The sequence below is a fragment of the Lissotriton helveticus genome, chromosome 3_1, assembly GCF_964261635.1.
Source record: "Lissotriton helveticus chromosome 3_1, aLisHel1.1, whole genome shotgun sequence".
In the NCBI taxonomy this organism is placed as follows: domain Eukaryota; kingdom Metazoa; phylum Chordata; class Amphibia; order Caudata; family Salamandridae; genus Lissotriton; species Lissotriton helveticus.
In genome coordinates, this window is record NC_136061.1 from 1,816,243,375 (window position 1) to 1,816,259,562 (window position 16,188).

Below are 16,188 nucleotides of genomic sequence, written 5' to 3' on the forward strand. Positions count from 1 at the left end.
TTATAACAAAGATTTGCATTCACTGCAAAGTGGTGTTTACAACAGAACTCTTGCACTGGTACAAACGGATTAGCAGACATGGGTTCAAACATGCCTCAAGGGGGGTTTATTTGGAAACATCTTTACTTAAGACTTGATATACGGCAAGGATCAGGGCCACACCATAGTGGGATATAAACTAGATTTGTGTCACCTCCATTTGAGCCAAGCATCAAGGCCCCATTGAAGTATTGGGCCTTTTTAGTAGCGTTTTTAAGACAACCCTTAGTAGGGTCACTGAATGCAGACTCGAAACTTAAGACAACTTTTAGCAAATAAAATAAGTGCAATTCTATGCCCACACTCAACACTTTGCTAAAGGTTTTTTTTTTCTCTTTATTCATGTCAGAGGGATCACCAAGCACAGATGTGATGAGAGGACACTTCAAATGCTTTAAGTGGTTTCTATAAAAACACGCAAACTATGTTTTTTGGGCAGTGTCAGAGATGATTCAACTGCTACGCCAAGCTTTGCTTCGAACCCCAACCCCCGCTTCACCGACACCCCCCCTCCCCCCCACAGGATTTTCCATGGTAAACCTGGCAGTGATGTATGGATTTCAAAAGAAACACGCGGGTGGAAAAAGCAGCAGAAAGTGCAGATAGGTTCGGAATGGCGCCGGAAATGAGGCTGTTGACGCCGTACCTCTGCAAAAATGTTATAGGGTGATTATAGACATTGCTGTGCAGGGGTGGAGTTACAGACTTTGGTAACTTCACAAGAGGGACTGAGGCTCACAGAATAGGAAACACTGCATGACCGCGCCTACATCGAAGTGGTGAGACAACACGCCTGTCAGAAGCTTACAACCCCTTAAAAACACGTAGAACAATGCACTATATAACCTTTATCACCTCTTCAGTACCGAAGAACCACCAGTACAAAATCCCCCAGGGAAATCCCCAAACTTTCCAACGCCTCCCCGTGGCACCAATCAATGTAAAGACACACGTCTCTCCAAACAACCCTCCATAAAGCAATACAACACCACCTTTACCAAGAGAATACTCGTCATTATCTCCTCAACTCCCCAACACAGCCAGGCAGCCAACATTCAAAGACCAAAGAACCATGTTTTTGCATTGGTCAACCAGAGTGGGATGGGTATGCCCAGACGTGTGCCCCGTGCTCTCCGTGGCACTGGAGTCGAGCTATCCTGGCTGATGAAGGCTGAAAGCCCGAAACCAGTCCTAGGATGCTTGTTTCCAGTCCAGGGAGGACCTGGTCTGTCAGTTCGGGCTGGGCGTTCCCACTGGGCGCAGGGTCTGGATTGATTTGAATATGGCTGGGTCCAAACTGGAATGGCATGGTAAGGTGAGCGAGAAAAACGATGGATTGAGGCCCAGATCTCTGTACTGGTGTGAATATTGGACATGGTTCTGCATTCTGTCCATCAATTATTCTTTTTGCAATCAATTTAGAAACACGTCTCTCCAAACAACCCTCCATAAAGCAATACACCACCTTTACGAAGAGAATACTCGTAATTATCTCCTCAACTCAGCAACACAGCCAGGCAGCTAACATTCAAAGAGCAAAGAACCACGAGCAGGGACGGATTTTTTAAGGGCGTGATATCAGCTCGGTATGTAGGTCCCTTCCAGTCTCTGAACTGATGGTCGCTGTGCAAACATGCTGCTACAGGTCAACGATGAGTAGCATATGAATGGCTGTGTAAAAAAAAAAAAGTCAAAATAATGCATGATGTAGAGGAATAAAAACAGGAAGATGGATACACAAGAAATGCAAATAGATGTGCAGAATGCGCCTGTCGGACTAAGGGAGCGGGGATGTAGTTAGTTTTATTGTTTTGTGCTTAATTTGTAACAGCACCCTTAATATATGTCGACTCAAAAGCAGTTGCATTGGCGTGCGATTTTTTCGGATTAAAAAAAAAATGAATAAATGATACGAGAAATGTTCTTCTCCATTGAGCTAAATCCCTTTGCATGCATATCTCAGATAATGGTTAACAACTGGTTAGGCAGCCAGCTGCAATGACAAGCCAGGCATAACAATAGCAGAACTTGTCCACCTACTCCAAATCTACTCAGTGCGAAAACATATCAGCAGAAAGCATTCTAACCCAACACAAAACATCCCCCAAATGCCAACTAAAAACAGACACTCATTTGGAGTTTGAGCTGCTTGCTGCCCTTCCCAACTAGCCCATCATCAAAAATACCTCCAACATTATCAAACAAACATTACTAAGAAAAAAAATGGAAATACCCTCCAGAAACACCATGATCATCACCCACAGTATAGCACATGCTTCAAACTTCACCCACAAAAATGGAAGTTCACCTAATTCCATATAAAACAGCCATTCAACAACTTGCAAGACACTTCAGCCAATTAGCCCTTATGAACATGGCAAGACGAACATATCCCTAAAACTACCAGAGTAATGCCACTCCCTCACCTACAAAAATACAAAGCATCCACACAAATCTGCCACCTGCCATCATCCACAATGCCATTCCAACAACCGTCCCATGCCCCAACAGCTAACAACGCAGGACACCACAACACCACAGCCAACACTAATCGAAAAATATATTTCGACCAATGGCGACATGACAGTACCCAGAAAGTGATAACAGGCCTCCTCTAAAGTCACATAACCGACCTCTAGTACAATAACAGCTTCAATAGCTCCCAGCATCATCCAGAGTAATGTTCAATCACAGCCACTTAATCCAGAATAATTTAAAAACACCTACATGACCCATAACAATACAACACCACAATTACCAGCAGCCTTGTCATACTCACAAACGATGTGGTACCAGAGGTACCAAAAGGTTTTTGGAAATAATGGCGTACAAAAATATTGCCCCAACGGAGATAAGAGAATCTGCACCTAATGGGGTGATATTTAGGTATGGATAGTTATGTCAGATGATATTTCTGATTACGATATACTGGCATATAACCCCTTCACAAACATGCCACAACAAACCAGTCAGCTAACACCCCAAAACAAGGCCACAACAAGACCTTTAATAACTTAAGTTCTGCCCGACAACTACGGTTGTGTTAAGTTTCCCCTGCGTAATTTAAAGCTTGGGTATGTTTACAGAGAACAAGAACTGAGGCATTTCCACCATTGTAGTAATTGAACTCTACTGGCAAATCGATAACATGCGTGAAATCCACTTCTCCGAGTGTGTAGGGTGGTCACTACAGGCCCGTAGTTATCCCTCATGACAACCTATCTATCCCGATGTACGTTAATTAAGTATATGATTGAGACCTCCCGCCATATTAAGGGTTAGTCTAGCATGGTTTCCTTGGTAACTGGCAACAGGAATACCTCGAATATACTCCAATTGTCACTCCAGAGGATGCCCCAAATTTGATGATTTCCCACAATATAGGGGTAAGATGGTCGTCTGAATGTTTCATAAATAGCATATCTCCTTGGACACAGCCACAATGAAGTGTACAGGAGTAAGTCAGTCCCCTGTGTGCCTAATGCGGTTGTACCTTACATGCCAAAGGTTCCATTTCAACAAGGAGATATCCCTGCCTTGTGCCAATCATATACGAGTTACTGGTTTGGACAGGATCAGGTGGATAAGGCGGGATATCACAGCTGTAACTAAAAGCGCGACCATACGTAGTATCCAAAACCTAATCCCCTTTTCTTTAATATAGTGCAGGGATGGTCATGCCGCTGCATCCAAGAAGGCCCCAACTGAGGAAATCTCTAGATACATTTCATGCATCAGCACAAATACCAAGCACTTGATCTTGCAGGGATAAAATCTGTTTGGTTCAGAAGTACCAAGCTGTAAATCACTCGCGTTAACCTATTGGCAATAATCCTTGCAAGTATTTTACTACTGTTATTTTAAAAAGGTACAAGGGACAGTAGGATGCAGTATATTGTGGGTAATGATATAGCTTCACTCAGTGTTAGCAGTACACGGCCACAATCCAGAACCTCATTTACTTCTAATAGACGCAGACTGAGGAGATCACTATATGCCTTATAAAATTCTGACACAAGCAGCTCTACAAGTAGCCTCAGAGAGTGGCTCATTTAGTGGCAGTCATTCAACTAGACCATAGATAGATCTTCAATTACCTTTTAAATATTCAGTCATTTTTGTTGGGTGTGCGAAGTCTGACAGTTTACAAATGCAGATATTTTTAGGTCTGGCCTAGAGACAGCCTTAAGTGTTTCACCATCCTCATTTAATAATGACAGAAAAGTACATGCATGGAGAACCTTAATTTGATCCCTCATTGCTCAGAGGTCTGCTGAACTCATGCACATTTTGATTCCACAGCATACAATATGTGGCAGTGGATCAGTCCACTTCATCAACTTGGTCACTTCCACTGTGAATGACTGCATTCGGTTTGATTACAAATGCATAACCACTTGAAGTACACTTCAGAACTAGATGGTACACTAATTAGTTTAACTCCCCAAAACGTCTTTACATTCTTTATCCTTTTTATTTTTTAGTAACCTTTGTGTTTAAACCAAGTCTTCAAATCACTATTATATAATGCCAATTGAGGCCAGGAAAAATCATATCTGACTTATGGTGCATTATAACAAAAAAAAAAAAGAAAAAAAAAAAATTTAAAAAAAAGGGTTCTATTCTTGTTAAAAGAATACTTGGCCGATAGAAAGCGCCAGTACTGTTCTATTAACCGCTTAGCAGCAGCCGTAATTTTTCCCCGGTGCTGAAAAATTCCACGTGTGCGCGGTTCAGATGGCCCCAGGCCGTCCTCCGCACACGCCCGCCGCACGGAAGGGGTTACAACGTGATTTTAATTTCATTTTTTTTGCAAGCACGCGGGCCCATATGTCAGTGACAATATTTTTTTTTCTGTTTTTATTTTATGGCCTATGCTTGTAGCCTCCCCCCACCAAAAAAAACAAGCATTTGCAATGCAATAGGTTTTGCATTCACACACGTTTCAGCTATTGGCATTGCTAATGACAATGCTTTTATTTAGTTTTTAAAAACATAAATAAAAAGGCATGGTCGTTTACAATGCTAATACATTAAGTGCATTAAGTACATTATTGCATTCCAAATGCTGGTTTGTAAATATATCTTTTGCCGTGCTTTAACTTTAATCTCGACCACGCCCTTTTCTTTACACAACCTGTGGCTAAACACGTGCGAGGCCGCCATTAAAGTGAAAGTATGGGGTGCTTTTACCAAAAAAAAAAAAAAAACACATTGGTTTACGTTGACAAGCAAATTTTTTTGGGGTAAGAGCACCCCTTGCCTTGTTTTTGCTTTAATGTCGGTCACGCCCCTTTCTTTAAGACGCAGCTCTTCTTAAGATTGGTGCATCTGCCATTAAAGTAAAAGCAATGTATATGGGGTGCTTTTAAAAACAAAAAGCATTTGTTTGCTTTAATGTCGGCCACGCCCCTTTCTTTAAGACGCAGCTCTTCTAAAGATTGGTGCATCTGCCATTAAAGTAAAAGCAATGTATATGGGGTGCTTTTAAAAACAAAAAGCATTTGTTAGGTAGTATAGTGTGCGCAGAAGTGCTGTGCAAGGATCATTTTTGAAAGATAAAGCACAGCGTCCATGATTGGGAGCTGAGCGGTCAAGAAAACAGGGTGGCTTAGGGAGAGCCTGTCATGCCTGTAAAAACCGCTAGATTAAAGACAGTAAAAAAAATAGTGCCCAGACTGTAGCTAAAGCAGACTGACAACTTAAGTAAAAAGTACAGTCCACGTAGGAGGTTACAAATGCAGATAAGGCATTACTAACAAGCCTATTAAATTATCAGAAGCAACAATCGGAAAGGACTGTAGCAGGAGCCAATTGAAAAGATGGGCGGAGCTTCAAGTTCATACCTGAATGCAGCATGCCTCGCAGAGCAGTGCATGTGCTGTCCAGACTCTACCTAAAGACCGCCCCTACCGACGGTCACAATTTTTTTACCCTATTGGTTTTTGGTAATGCTCTGTACCCCTTGGCCTCAGATGTAAACAGTTCCAGCTGCCAGGAAGGGCAGATGTAGAGGTGTATAGATGATCACTCTTCTACTCCACCCCAACCACTATTCCCAATCCTTTGACGCAACCTCATGTCCCCCTGCACCTGAATATTTCTGCCGTCCTCCTTTCCCACACTGTTTTTTGGCTGTGAACACTGATCCACCAATGTTCACGTACCATTCACAAAAAGTCAAACAATCTACTTCACAATGCCTACAATACAAATTCACCCCACAATGCCAAAACAGCAGTTGTCAACAAACTCCACCACCACCACCTAGAACGCCTATAGTGCCACACAAGCAGCCAAAGACATCCTTACACTTGGAACAGGATCCTACTATCAGAAAGAGCTTAACCAAAACAGTCTACTTCACAAAGCCTACAATACCAATTCACCACACAATGCCAAAACAGTGTTGTCAACAAATTACAAGCAGTGCAGTACTGCTGCCAACAGTGCTCAATCCACCAGTGGGGAGGACTGATAATACCGTTAGAAATTAATTCTCCCCACCTCCCCCTCCACCTAGAACGTCTCCAATGCCACACAAGTGGCCAAAGCATGCTTGTACCTGGGCAGGATTCTACTATCAGAAAGAGCTAAACTCAAACCAACAATGTTACATACATTCAAGAACCAACAATACAGACTGAAATCTTCAATAGCTCCAGCAATAAGGATACACTCATTCGGGGTGACATCCCAGAGACCATGCTCAAACCACTACTTAAACTGCGCAACAGCAACTTTCCAACACTACTTCCAAGAGTGGCAACACACCCTCGGCCGACAAAACTCACACCTTATTGTCAAAGGAGCAATTCTGTAAACCAGGCCACAAAACTGTGCAAACCAATCTACAGTGCTCAATCCACATTCAACAGGGACCTCACACTTCTGTGCCATATCAAACCCTCCCAACAAGTTCTAAACAAGCATTTGCAATGCAATAGGTATCGCATTTGCGAAACTGAGTTATTGGCATTGTAAATGACAATGCCTATTAAATATGCATTTTGAAAAACGTTATTTACAATAGCAATACCTCAAACTCTCGCAAACGTGAGACCTTTGTGGCATTCACGCTTTAGCTGTAAACATCGTAAGCTAAAGCACCGTTGCCGTGATTGATTAGAAAGTAAATAAATAGAATCTTTTTTCTATTTCTTTTTTTTTTTTTTTAGCAATCGCGGCACCCGCGATTTAGCCTACGATGTTGACAGCCAATGCGCGAGTGCCGCAATTGTAACAAAAGTAACTATTAAAAAAAATGGCAGCCAAACTCTTTTTTTCCTTCTTTTTGTTGACTTGTGTTACAATGGTGCCACCCGCACTTAGGCTTTGAACATGTTAAGCTAAAGTGTCGGTGCTGCAATTGCTTGAAAAGTAAAGAAATAGAAAAAAAAAAAGCAAATTTTTTCCTTTATTTCTTTGCTTTTGAAGTAATCACAGCACCTGAGTTTTAGCTTCAACAGTTTAAGGCGAAGGTGATGACAAATGAAGCAGCCTCTGTTTTTCATTCATCTATTAAAACATTAGCAGCAGGCCCGCCTTCAGCCGGAGCACTAGGAGGGCGGAGTTTGACTATATATAAAAAAAAGTGTAAATGATCAAATGGACGCCATGAGACAACATCATGCGGGGCGCAGTGATAAAGCCTGGTGATGGCTGTGCATATTAAACTAAATTAATCAAGCGATCAAGCCGGCACCCTTGCAGGAAAGCATGTCGTGCCTGCATTAGGGGACAATCATTAAAGAAAATCGTGCTCACAGACAGCGGATAAAACAGACTAACACCACAAGTAAAAAAGTTCAGCCCTCATGGGAGGTTACAACTGCAAACACAAGGAGATTATGGACGGAGCGCTGAAACTTTTCAGACACTCATCCCCAGTCACAGATCTGGGTTGAACCCATCATTGTTCTTTAGCTAACTGTGCCACCCCAGTTCAGACCAAGCCATATGCAAATCAGTCTTGACCCTGTGCCTCATGGGAACAGTCAAGCCTAGCTGCCATGCCAAATCTTCCCTGGCCCGGAGACAGGCATACTGGGGCATCAACCTTAATCAGCCAGGCTAGCTTGAATCCAGTGGCAAAGTGAGGAAGGGACCCATGTCTGGGAACAGTGCAAACCGAACTGCCAACCCAGGTTTTCCCTGGACTGGAAGCAGGCATCCTGGGACCAAACCCCCCAAAACCGGCCCCGGGATGCTTGTCTCCGGTCCAGGGAAGACCTGGCTAGGTAGACCAGGTTGGACTGTTCCCATGAGGCACAGGGTCTAAGCTGTTCACCCTATGTGGGAAGGGTATGCCCAGACGTGGGTCCCGTGCTCACTACGCCACTGGAGTCAAGCTATCCTGGCTGCTAGCCAGAAACCGGTCCTAGGATGCTTGAATCCGGTCCAGGGAAGACATGGCTTGGCAGTTTGGTCTGGACTGTTCCCATGAGGCACAGGGTCAAGACTGATTTGCATAAGGCCATGTCTGAACTGGGGTGGCTTGGTGAGCAAAATAACGATGGATTAAACCCAGATCTGTGACTGGGGGTGAATGTTTTGCCATTGTGCAACATTCCGTCCATCATCTTGTGTGTTTAGCTAAAGTTAGCTGCACCTTATTGTAGTAAAAATGGTCCAGCTGTGCATTTCTAAAGTGACAAGGCACGTTGCTAGCCTTCTTGGCTTAACGACACGCTTCACTACTTTATTGCAACTATGCCTCAGCGTGCTCTAATAGATTTTAATATTTTCCTCCACACCTAAACATGTTCTTACTAATGCCCCACCAGGGACACAATATCACTCCAACTGCGTCCAGGAGCTAAAACACACCCTGGCCTGGGCTTACTATACTGACACCACCCAGACAACTGCCTATCATTGGTAGGAAACCTCCATAAGCACCTTCACCATCTCCCCAGAAAGGCCAAAGTACCCTAAAGTTCTCATCTAAACATCAGCAAAATACAGACCCCCACCCGTTGCCCAACAACTCGCTCAGAGAGTACCCACACATCACCACATCCTTGGTGGATTCCAGCACCATAAACACACCGCACCAGTAGCTCAAAACTTTCCACACTACTACCTCCCACAAGAAACGGCTTAACGAAGGGGAACAAGTGTCATTTCTGAACTATTTATTCGCGCTGCTAAATTAACCCGTGAAACAACCTGTTGTACAGTGCTTAGCTCATCTACTGAGCTAACACTCTAGATCTCTGTAATGTTCTTTGTTCTGGAATTCTCCGTTGCCCTGTTGGCAGTTGGAGCTCTGGCCAGGGGAGGATTCCAAGGCGGAAGAAAAAAAAACTAGATACAAGTAGAAATTGAAAATCTACACAAAAACCGGAGTAACAAGGGTGAGTAAAGCAAGTGTAAGGCTGGAGACATTGCCTCTTCTGATTAGCAGTAGGTTTACGAAACAGCACTCATGTTACATTACAAACGCCTCTAGATAAACACTACCATGCACAAATATTTTTGGGGTACTGTCATGGTCTGTGTGCCATGCCATTTTTCTGTCGCACAAGCTGCCGGGGGTAATCAATCACGTCTGCGTAAATGTTAACTGTCAAGACAGAGGAACCAGCTTACTTCTGACGAACTGCACAGGTCTGCCCCTCCTATACATACACTCTGCTCAATGATGGATAAGAGGGAGGGGCTACCTGGTCCAGAATGTCACATAGCAAGTGATCGCTTGTTTATTGCCTGTGCTATTATTATAAGGGAGTTTCAAAGTGCTAAAGATGGGTGGGGAGGTGAAGCGGGAAGGGTGCATGGTGTTTCAAGCTGCTTGCATAGCACTCAGTCAAAACTACGGGCGAATCGAAGCGCTGAGGGGGGGGAAATGGAAGAAGTCGACTTTAATTGGATTTTCCAATTCATCACTAGTCACCTCTACTACCACTCATCTACTTATATAGTCATTCAAGTTACATATCCGGTGTACAACCGTATTACTTTGTACTGTTTCCGGATAATAAATAATTTGGTAACCATACAATTACTTAGATGAGAGTGAACTAGGACGATGGCATAAGGAAACGAAATGATATTAGGTTAAAGTAGATTCTGGCGCTTCAAAGCGCAAAGGGTGGAAAAAATGGTATGGTTTGTCTTTTCTATAGCCGTTTCGAAGAGCTGCGAGGTCGGAAGGAAGGCGGGGCAGCCAAGGGTGTCGGAATGCAGAGGAAGTCGAATAATCAGGCTTCACTTCATTGCTATTGCTTACAATGTACACATGGTTTCATTAAAGAAAAAACTCAGTACAAAAGTGCATAGACAATATACATATAAAAACTAATCGCTTGTCTTAATGAGTTTAAATCGAAGGCAAAGAATATTTTTCTTTTAAAGTTCTTCAATCCTGGCATTCGGCCAGATACCCCTGGATTATTTAAACGCGCCCGCACTCAGTGCATACCGCTCCTCCCGCTATTTTACTTAGCCCATTTTGTTTATCCACAATTCTAATGACGGCGGGGAGGAGGGGGGCAGTGTATAGATTTATAACCCTTGCGCAATGAATGACTTAGCAACCAACGATCCAATAAATAAGCACCCTTGTTGTCTTAATGTTAAAATGATGATGGTCGAAAACCCGAGCAGGGCCCCTTGTAGGTCGGGGGCTACCTGGACTTTAAGTTTTTTACGGTAATTGAGGTGACGGTCTTGCCCCCAGAAAGTGTGCAGCTTAAGAACAGGGGGACGTAGGGCCCGCCCATGTGGAGCGCACATTGAAAGCATAGCGCCGATGTTGCTGTAAACATTCGATGCAAGCGGTATAATAAATTCCAGTTGGAATAAAAAAAAAACATTCTTTTTAAGTTCGCTTATCGGGCAGCTTTGTGGGCCATAAGATTAACAACAATACCCAGAAGCGAAAACAATTTTGGAGCCAGTGCTGCAACTTCGTGCAAATAAGGATAAAAGTACGAGTACCAGTTGCCCAATCCTATAAACTGGAGTCGACTAAAGTTATCACGTTGCCAGTTTGACGCATTAGCGGTCCTTTCCCCCTTTTTGAACGCGACCCCTGGGGAGCCACCGCAGGCTCACGTTTCACCTGTTCACCGCCTCTCCCCAAGCCTGAGATCGAACACACGACACTGGGTTAATAAAAAGCAAGGCATTGTTGCTTCACCTCACGTGCACCTTGTGAATCCTACCTGCCCCAGGCAACAACACGGCCTTCGAAGCCAAATAGCGATTTGCAAGGAAATTAAACTCAATCAACATACACAAACGTTTCCTGCATAACAAGGGACAGTTGGTCCGTGGAGAGATCGGTTCTCGAGCCACCTTAACCCCATTTAAGGTTTGTTGCTTTCATTCCCGGTTCCCCCTCCGCGCATAAATAAATGGTTTACTCCGCCTCGCGCTGGGAGCGGAAAGGTTCATAGGCGCCGGATTCCGTTTCCCCATAGACTGGGGCACCCACACTGTTAGGGACTGGAGTGGGCGTTGTTGGCGCGGAAGAGTGAGGTGACTGGAAAATCTGAATTAATGCCACCGCCATGCGGGTGGTCCCTGGGACACCAAGAGGAAATTATTTTCCGAGAGGATGGCAGCGGTTTATGCTTTAACGAATTATTAAAGAGGCGATGGGCGCTTTTCAGTGGAATGTTTACTAGAATCACGTCATGTTCCGGTCACTGGGGCTGGCTAGTAATCCCCGTTAAGACCCGCAGAGGACGCAACGCCACAGGATCCTCTGTGGCCATTTTCTTCACAGCAGAAAACGGTGATGTTTGTGCCGGGGTCCGGGGAAGGGCCTAAGATTCAACAGCTGGTTCCAATCTTCGCATGAAGGATGGGGAGCCTGGAGGAGCCAATTACCGACTTTCTCACCCTACCCCCATTCCTGCCAGAATTGGTTCTGGGGTTCCACCCGCGCGAGCATGCACTGACCCTTTTAAAACAAGTGAGGCTGTCACAGAAGACAGCACCCCTCTTCTGTGAGCAAGTGCACACCACGAGTGAACGCCCCCTACAGTTAATAAAGTTGAGGCGTTGGGGGGAGGCGGGGGGACTTGGTGTTCTTTTAAGCGTTACAGATTTAGCCAGCACAATGAGGGAACGCTCGCTGTTGCAGGGTGGGGCTCACCGGCTTCACACTGAGCGCGGGCTGCACTGGATAAGAAATGCACGAGGATAAACGTGTTCTAGCAGCTGTAGCACACGCAGTAAGCACCGTCCCAAAATAGAAAAAAAAAACGAACCCAGAAGATGAAATTGAAGACAAACAGCATGTATTTGATGCACTTGGTGCAGCCCTCGACTCCCATGGCGACGGTGGTACAGGTGGTGGCGGCAGGGGTTCTGGTGTTCCGTTAGATGGAGAGAGTCGTGATGCGAAAAGCTCTCGTCTCTGTTTCTCCGCTACGGCAATGAGAACTCTTCGGTTCCCTCCTTCTTCCCCGCCCCTCTTTGCTCCCCTCCCCCCTTCAGTGCCCCTCCCCCATTTCCTCACTCAGGCCCTCCCACAGACCCAGTCACAAGGTTTCCCCCCTACAGGGGACCTCCCACCCCATCTCCCCCTCCCATCCGAAGCCTAACAACATGGCTTGGGCGCCAAACATTAAAGGGGCCAATGAGATGCACAGGCTCGCGCGCAGATTCTGATACCGACACCAAGAAGAACAGCACAACGCACACATCTCAGCGCAGAACGCCGATGGCACGCACAAGTATCCAACACACCAAAGACAACTTGCGCTGCACACACCACTGCAGCAAGGACACATCACGTGCCAAGAGAGCAGCACAGATTCATAGCTGCCATAGCTTATGTGTGACATTACCGTTATGTGTGACGTTCCATACTTTATGTCTGACACTGTATGTGAAACGTCATTCATTTTAAAACCATGGAAAAAACACCTATAAAGATAAATATCAGAAATTACCACAATTGGTACTATATGAAGCTTGGAGGTAAGTGCTAATTTTTGCTGAAATGGATTTGCACTGAGGTGGTGCTGCATGGCTGTCAAGGATTCTGCTTGGTTATGTGTAACATTTCCAGTTTTTCAGTGCACTCGTGTGTAACATTTGTATGTCATAGTCGTGACAGATTATTGTGAGATAAGCTAAATCGTAATATCGGGGTAACAGAGACTTAAAGGGGACTCGGAGCCCCCCCCTTTATAGAAATATTTGAAATATGTGCAAGTGAGTGCCTACCCATTCCAACGGATGCAATAGGACAGTGGGTAATGTCCTGCATCTGTGTACGTATTTGCTTATGCATGTGGAGCAAGTTTTGATCTTTATACAATAAAGTACTAGTTGTATTGAGAGGAAACACCTTCACACTCAAATCTGCACTCATCTGAAGGCCCAAGGATCCCACATGTCAAAATGGACTGTCTACACATGCTAAGTACGTGTCTGAAGCAACCAAGGCCACGGGCGTCACACAGGCCACCGCAGCCCACGTGGTGCTGGGGGACCCCTAGCTCCAAGGGGCCCCATCGGCCCTGCAGTCTGGCCGGAGAGCTCCTGATTGAGCCTGGAGGGGGCCCCCCTAAGTACTGTGTAGGGAGGCCCCCTCACTTTTCGTTACGCCTGTGCCAAGACCTGCATGTGCCATGAAGTCCTCACTGAGCAGCAGCTAAAGCAGCTATACATGTCCTCTGTACAGTCTAGTCAAGCCCTGGCTCCAATTGCTGTGAATGGAGACCCTCACGGGTGAGTAGCGCGCTTACAATTCCCTGATTGATTGATTGAGAGTGCTGGCAGCACTTAGCCATTGTGATGCACTCATGATGACAGCAGGGCGCGGCCAGAGGTATTAAATAAAGGTGGGATAATTGCTCGAGGTTATACCTCGAGCGAGGTTTGCATCTGGTGCCGAGTAATGTGTTGCGGGTCTTGCGGGTGCCTACTGCCGTTGACATTGACTGACATTGCAACGAGGCGGGATCACTCCCTGACATGTGGATCGGAATGCAGGGGAGGGGTCTCTGCTCCCACGCCAGCGTTACCCCACCACGGAGTGGCTCTTGCCAAGTGTAGAGGCTGCACACATCAGCGCAGATTGAGACTGCCTGCTGGCAGGCGAAGCTGAAGTGTCAGGCACATCTCCGCAATACATGCGCCCCCAGCGGATGCCGCTCCTCACGTCGGGCCAGCATTGAAGTGGACACCAAATAGTGAGGCGACCTGGTCCGAGGTCGAGCACCTTAGCCGTTAGGCCAAGGGTGCTCTAGTGCCCCTCCTGCAACCGGAGTGAAGGGCAGGGCTCGAGTCGGGGTACCACGCGGGTGGACGGCGTCCCCCCCACTTATTTTACCGGAGCTCGATAACAAACTACTGCCAGAGTCTAATGTGCGTGGAACACCTCCTTTGATCTGTAAAATACAGAACACATGAAGTGTCTCAGCTGTATGTCACACTCTCGCTTCTCTGATGCAATCACATCTCAGGGGTGAGCGAGGGGAGGCAATGAGTCTGATGGTGCAAGCCACCTTTCGTGACGTCACTTCTGGTCGTGACATCAGCGTCCCCCACTTCTTTTTTTAGGACTGTGCCCTGGTGAATGGGAGTGCATGCTGCAAGGTTCCTAGACTCCAGTTAGTTCAGTAATGGATCTCAGCTTAAGGGCCCCATGACTGGCAGAGTTAGTTTTTCTTTCATCCCCGTCCCGGAGCGATGGCCAGGGGTCCATTGCTGCACCACGCTACCTGCTATGTACCTGGTTTGCAGCTGAACAGCAGGTGGATTGTGAGTGTCCTGAATCCAGCACAATAGAATACTCAAGTAAGCAGGCAAGGGGCACAGAGATAGACTTTTCCTGAGACCCAGTGTTATTGTGACAGTTGTCTACACAGTATAGAAGTGAGGCAGGCATGGTTCACCTACTGTTGACACAATTATGTCACAACCTGCCCCCGATGCAGCATAGCAGACAGTCGCAGCGCCTGCTGTGCAAGCACAAGGCTCACCGGTCCCGACCACAGCATTGCCACCATTCAGTCAGTTAGTGAACTCGGCAACAGCAGCCCCAAGCTGGCATCCGTGGATTGGTAGAGTGAGGCACTATTTTCGTGCCACGCAAGAAACGGATGTAGCTTTATGGGCTCAAGGATGTTCTACCTGAGAGGCGATGAACTGTACGATTTATTCGAGAACTTGCCAGACACGGGGTAGATGATAACTTTGAAGCAGCCATTCTGCACTTAACAGACATTTTGATCCGCAGTTAAATCCTGATTTTGTGAGACTCAAACTCAGGAAAGCTGGGCAGACAAAAGGCGAATCAGTTGACGCCTTCTTTGCAAGATTGCGCAAACTGGCAAAGACGTGAGGGGATTGACAGACAACACAAAATCAGGGCTCAACTAATTCAGTGTTGTCATTTGTCCAACGTGCATAAAATGATCCTGCAACAGCCTGACATTACACTGGATGACACCTTGGTTCTGGCCAGGTCCCATGAATTGGCAGACAGCAGGGCTAGCAAAATGGCATCCTCCCTCTCCCGCGCCTCGACATTCATTGAAACAGTGGGTGAAGTTAAAAGAGGAGCAGGTGGATGCTGTACAGCAGCGCCCGACCAAATTGAGAGGTGCCAGTGGTGCCAAGTCTCATGAGAAAGCATGCAGGAACTGCAGATTGGCCCAAAACAAGCTGAGAGGTTGCCCTGCCCAAGGAAAGGCGTGTCTGAAGTGCGAACAGGAGAACCACTTTTCGATAGTGTGCCACAGTTCCAATACTGTTTCTGGCTCGGGTGCAAGAGGAAGAACACGCTGAGACCCCGGCTGATTACCAGATTCCATTGCGAATCGAGAGCGGGGTATCCCCATATATATAAAAATTGCAAATCAAAGGCAACATTAGCCGAGGGATGTTTGGTGTACCGACTAGAAGATAATACCAAAAGGAATATACAAACAAGTGGTCATTAAGGCAGCCATCCATGAATTAATGGTGTATACTGAACAGACACAAGGAACAGTATAGGAGGAGGAATCTAAACCTCTTAACAAAGTTCCAATTAATGAGAAGAACTCCTCACATCATAGAGGCACAACAAGATATGAATAGAATGAGCAGAGAGTTAAAGTTTTGCTTTCAATGATTAAATGAATTGGACATTTTTGGAAATTAGACCCAGTATATAATGCTAGTCCTGAAGAAGGT

At 45.7% G+C, this 16,188-nt stretch overlaps 1 protein-coding gene across 1 annotated transcript in view; it reads right to left on the reverse strand.

The window, feature by feature from the left end:
* Positions 1–12,449, reverse strand: part of CD81 (CD81 molecule) — a 228,427-nt gene extending 215,978 nt beyond the window's left edge. The window contains exon 1 of the mRNA XM_078682732.1: positions 12,264–12,449. Coding sequence (XP_078538858.1) covers positions 12,264–12,329 — 66 coding nt within the window. The 5' untranslated portion in view covers positions 12,330–12,449. The remainder of the gene's footprint in view (positions 1–12,263) is intronic.
* Between the last annotated feature and the right edge of the window lie 3,739 nt (positions 12,450–16,188).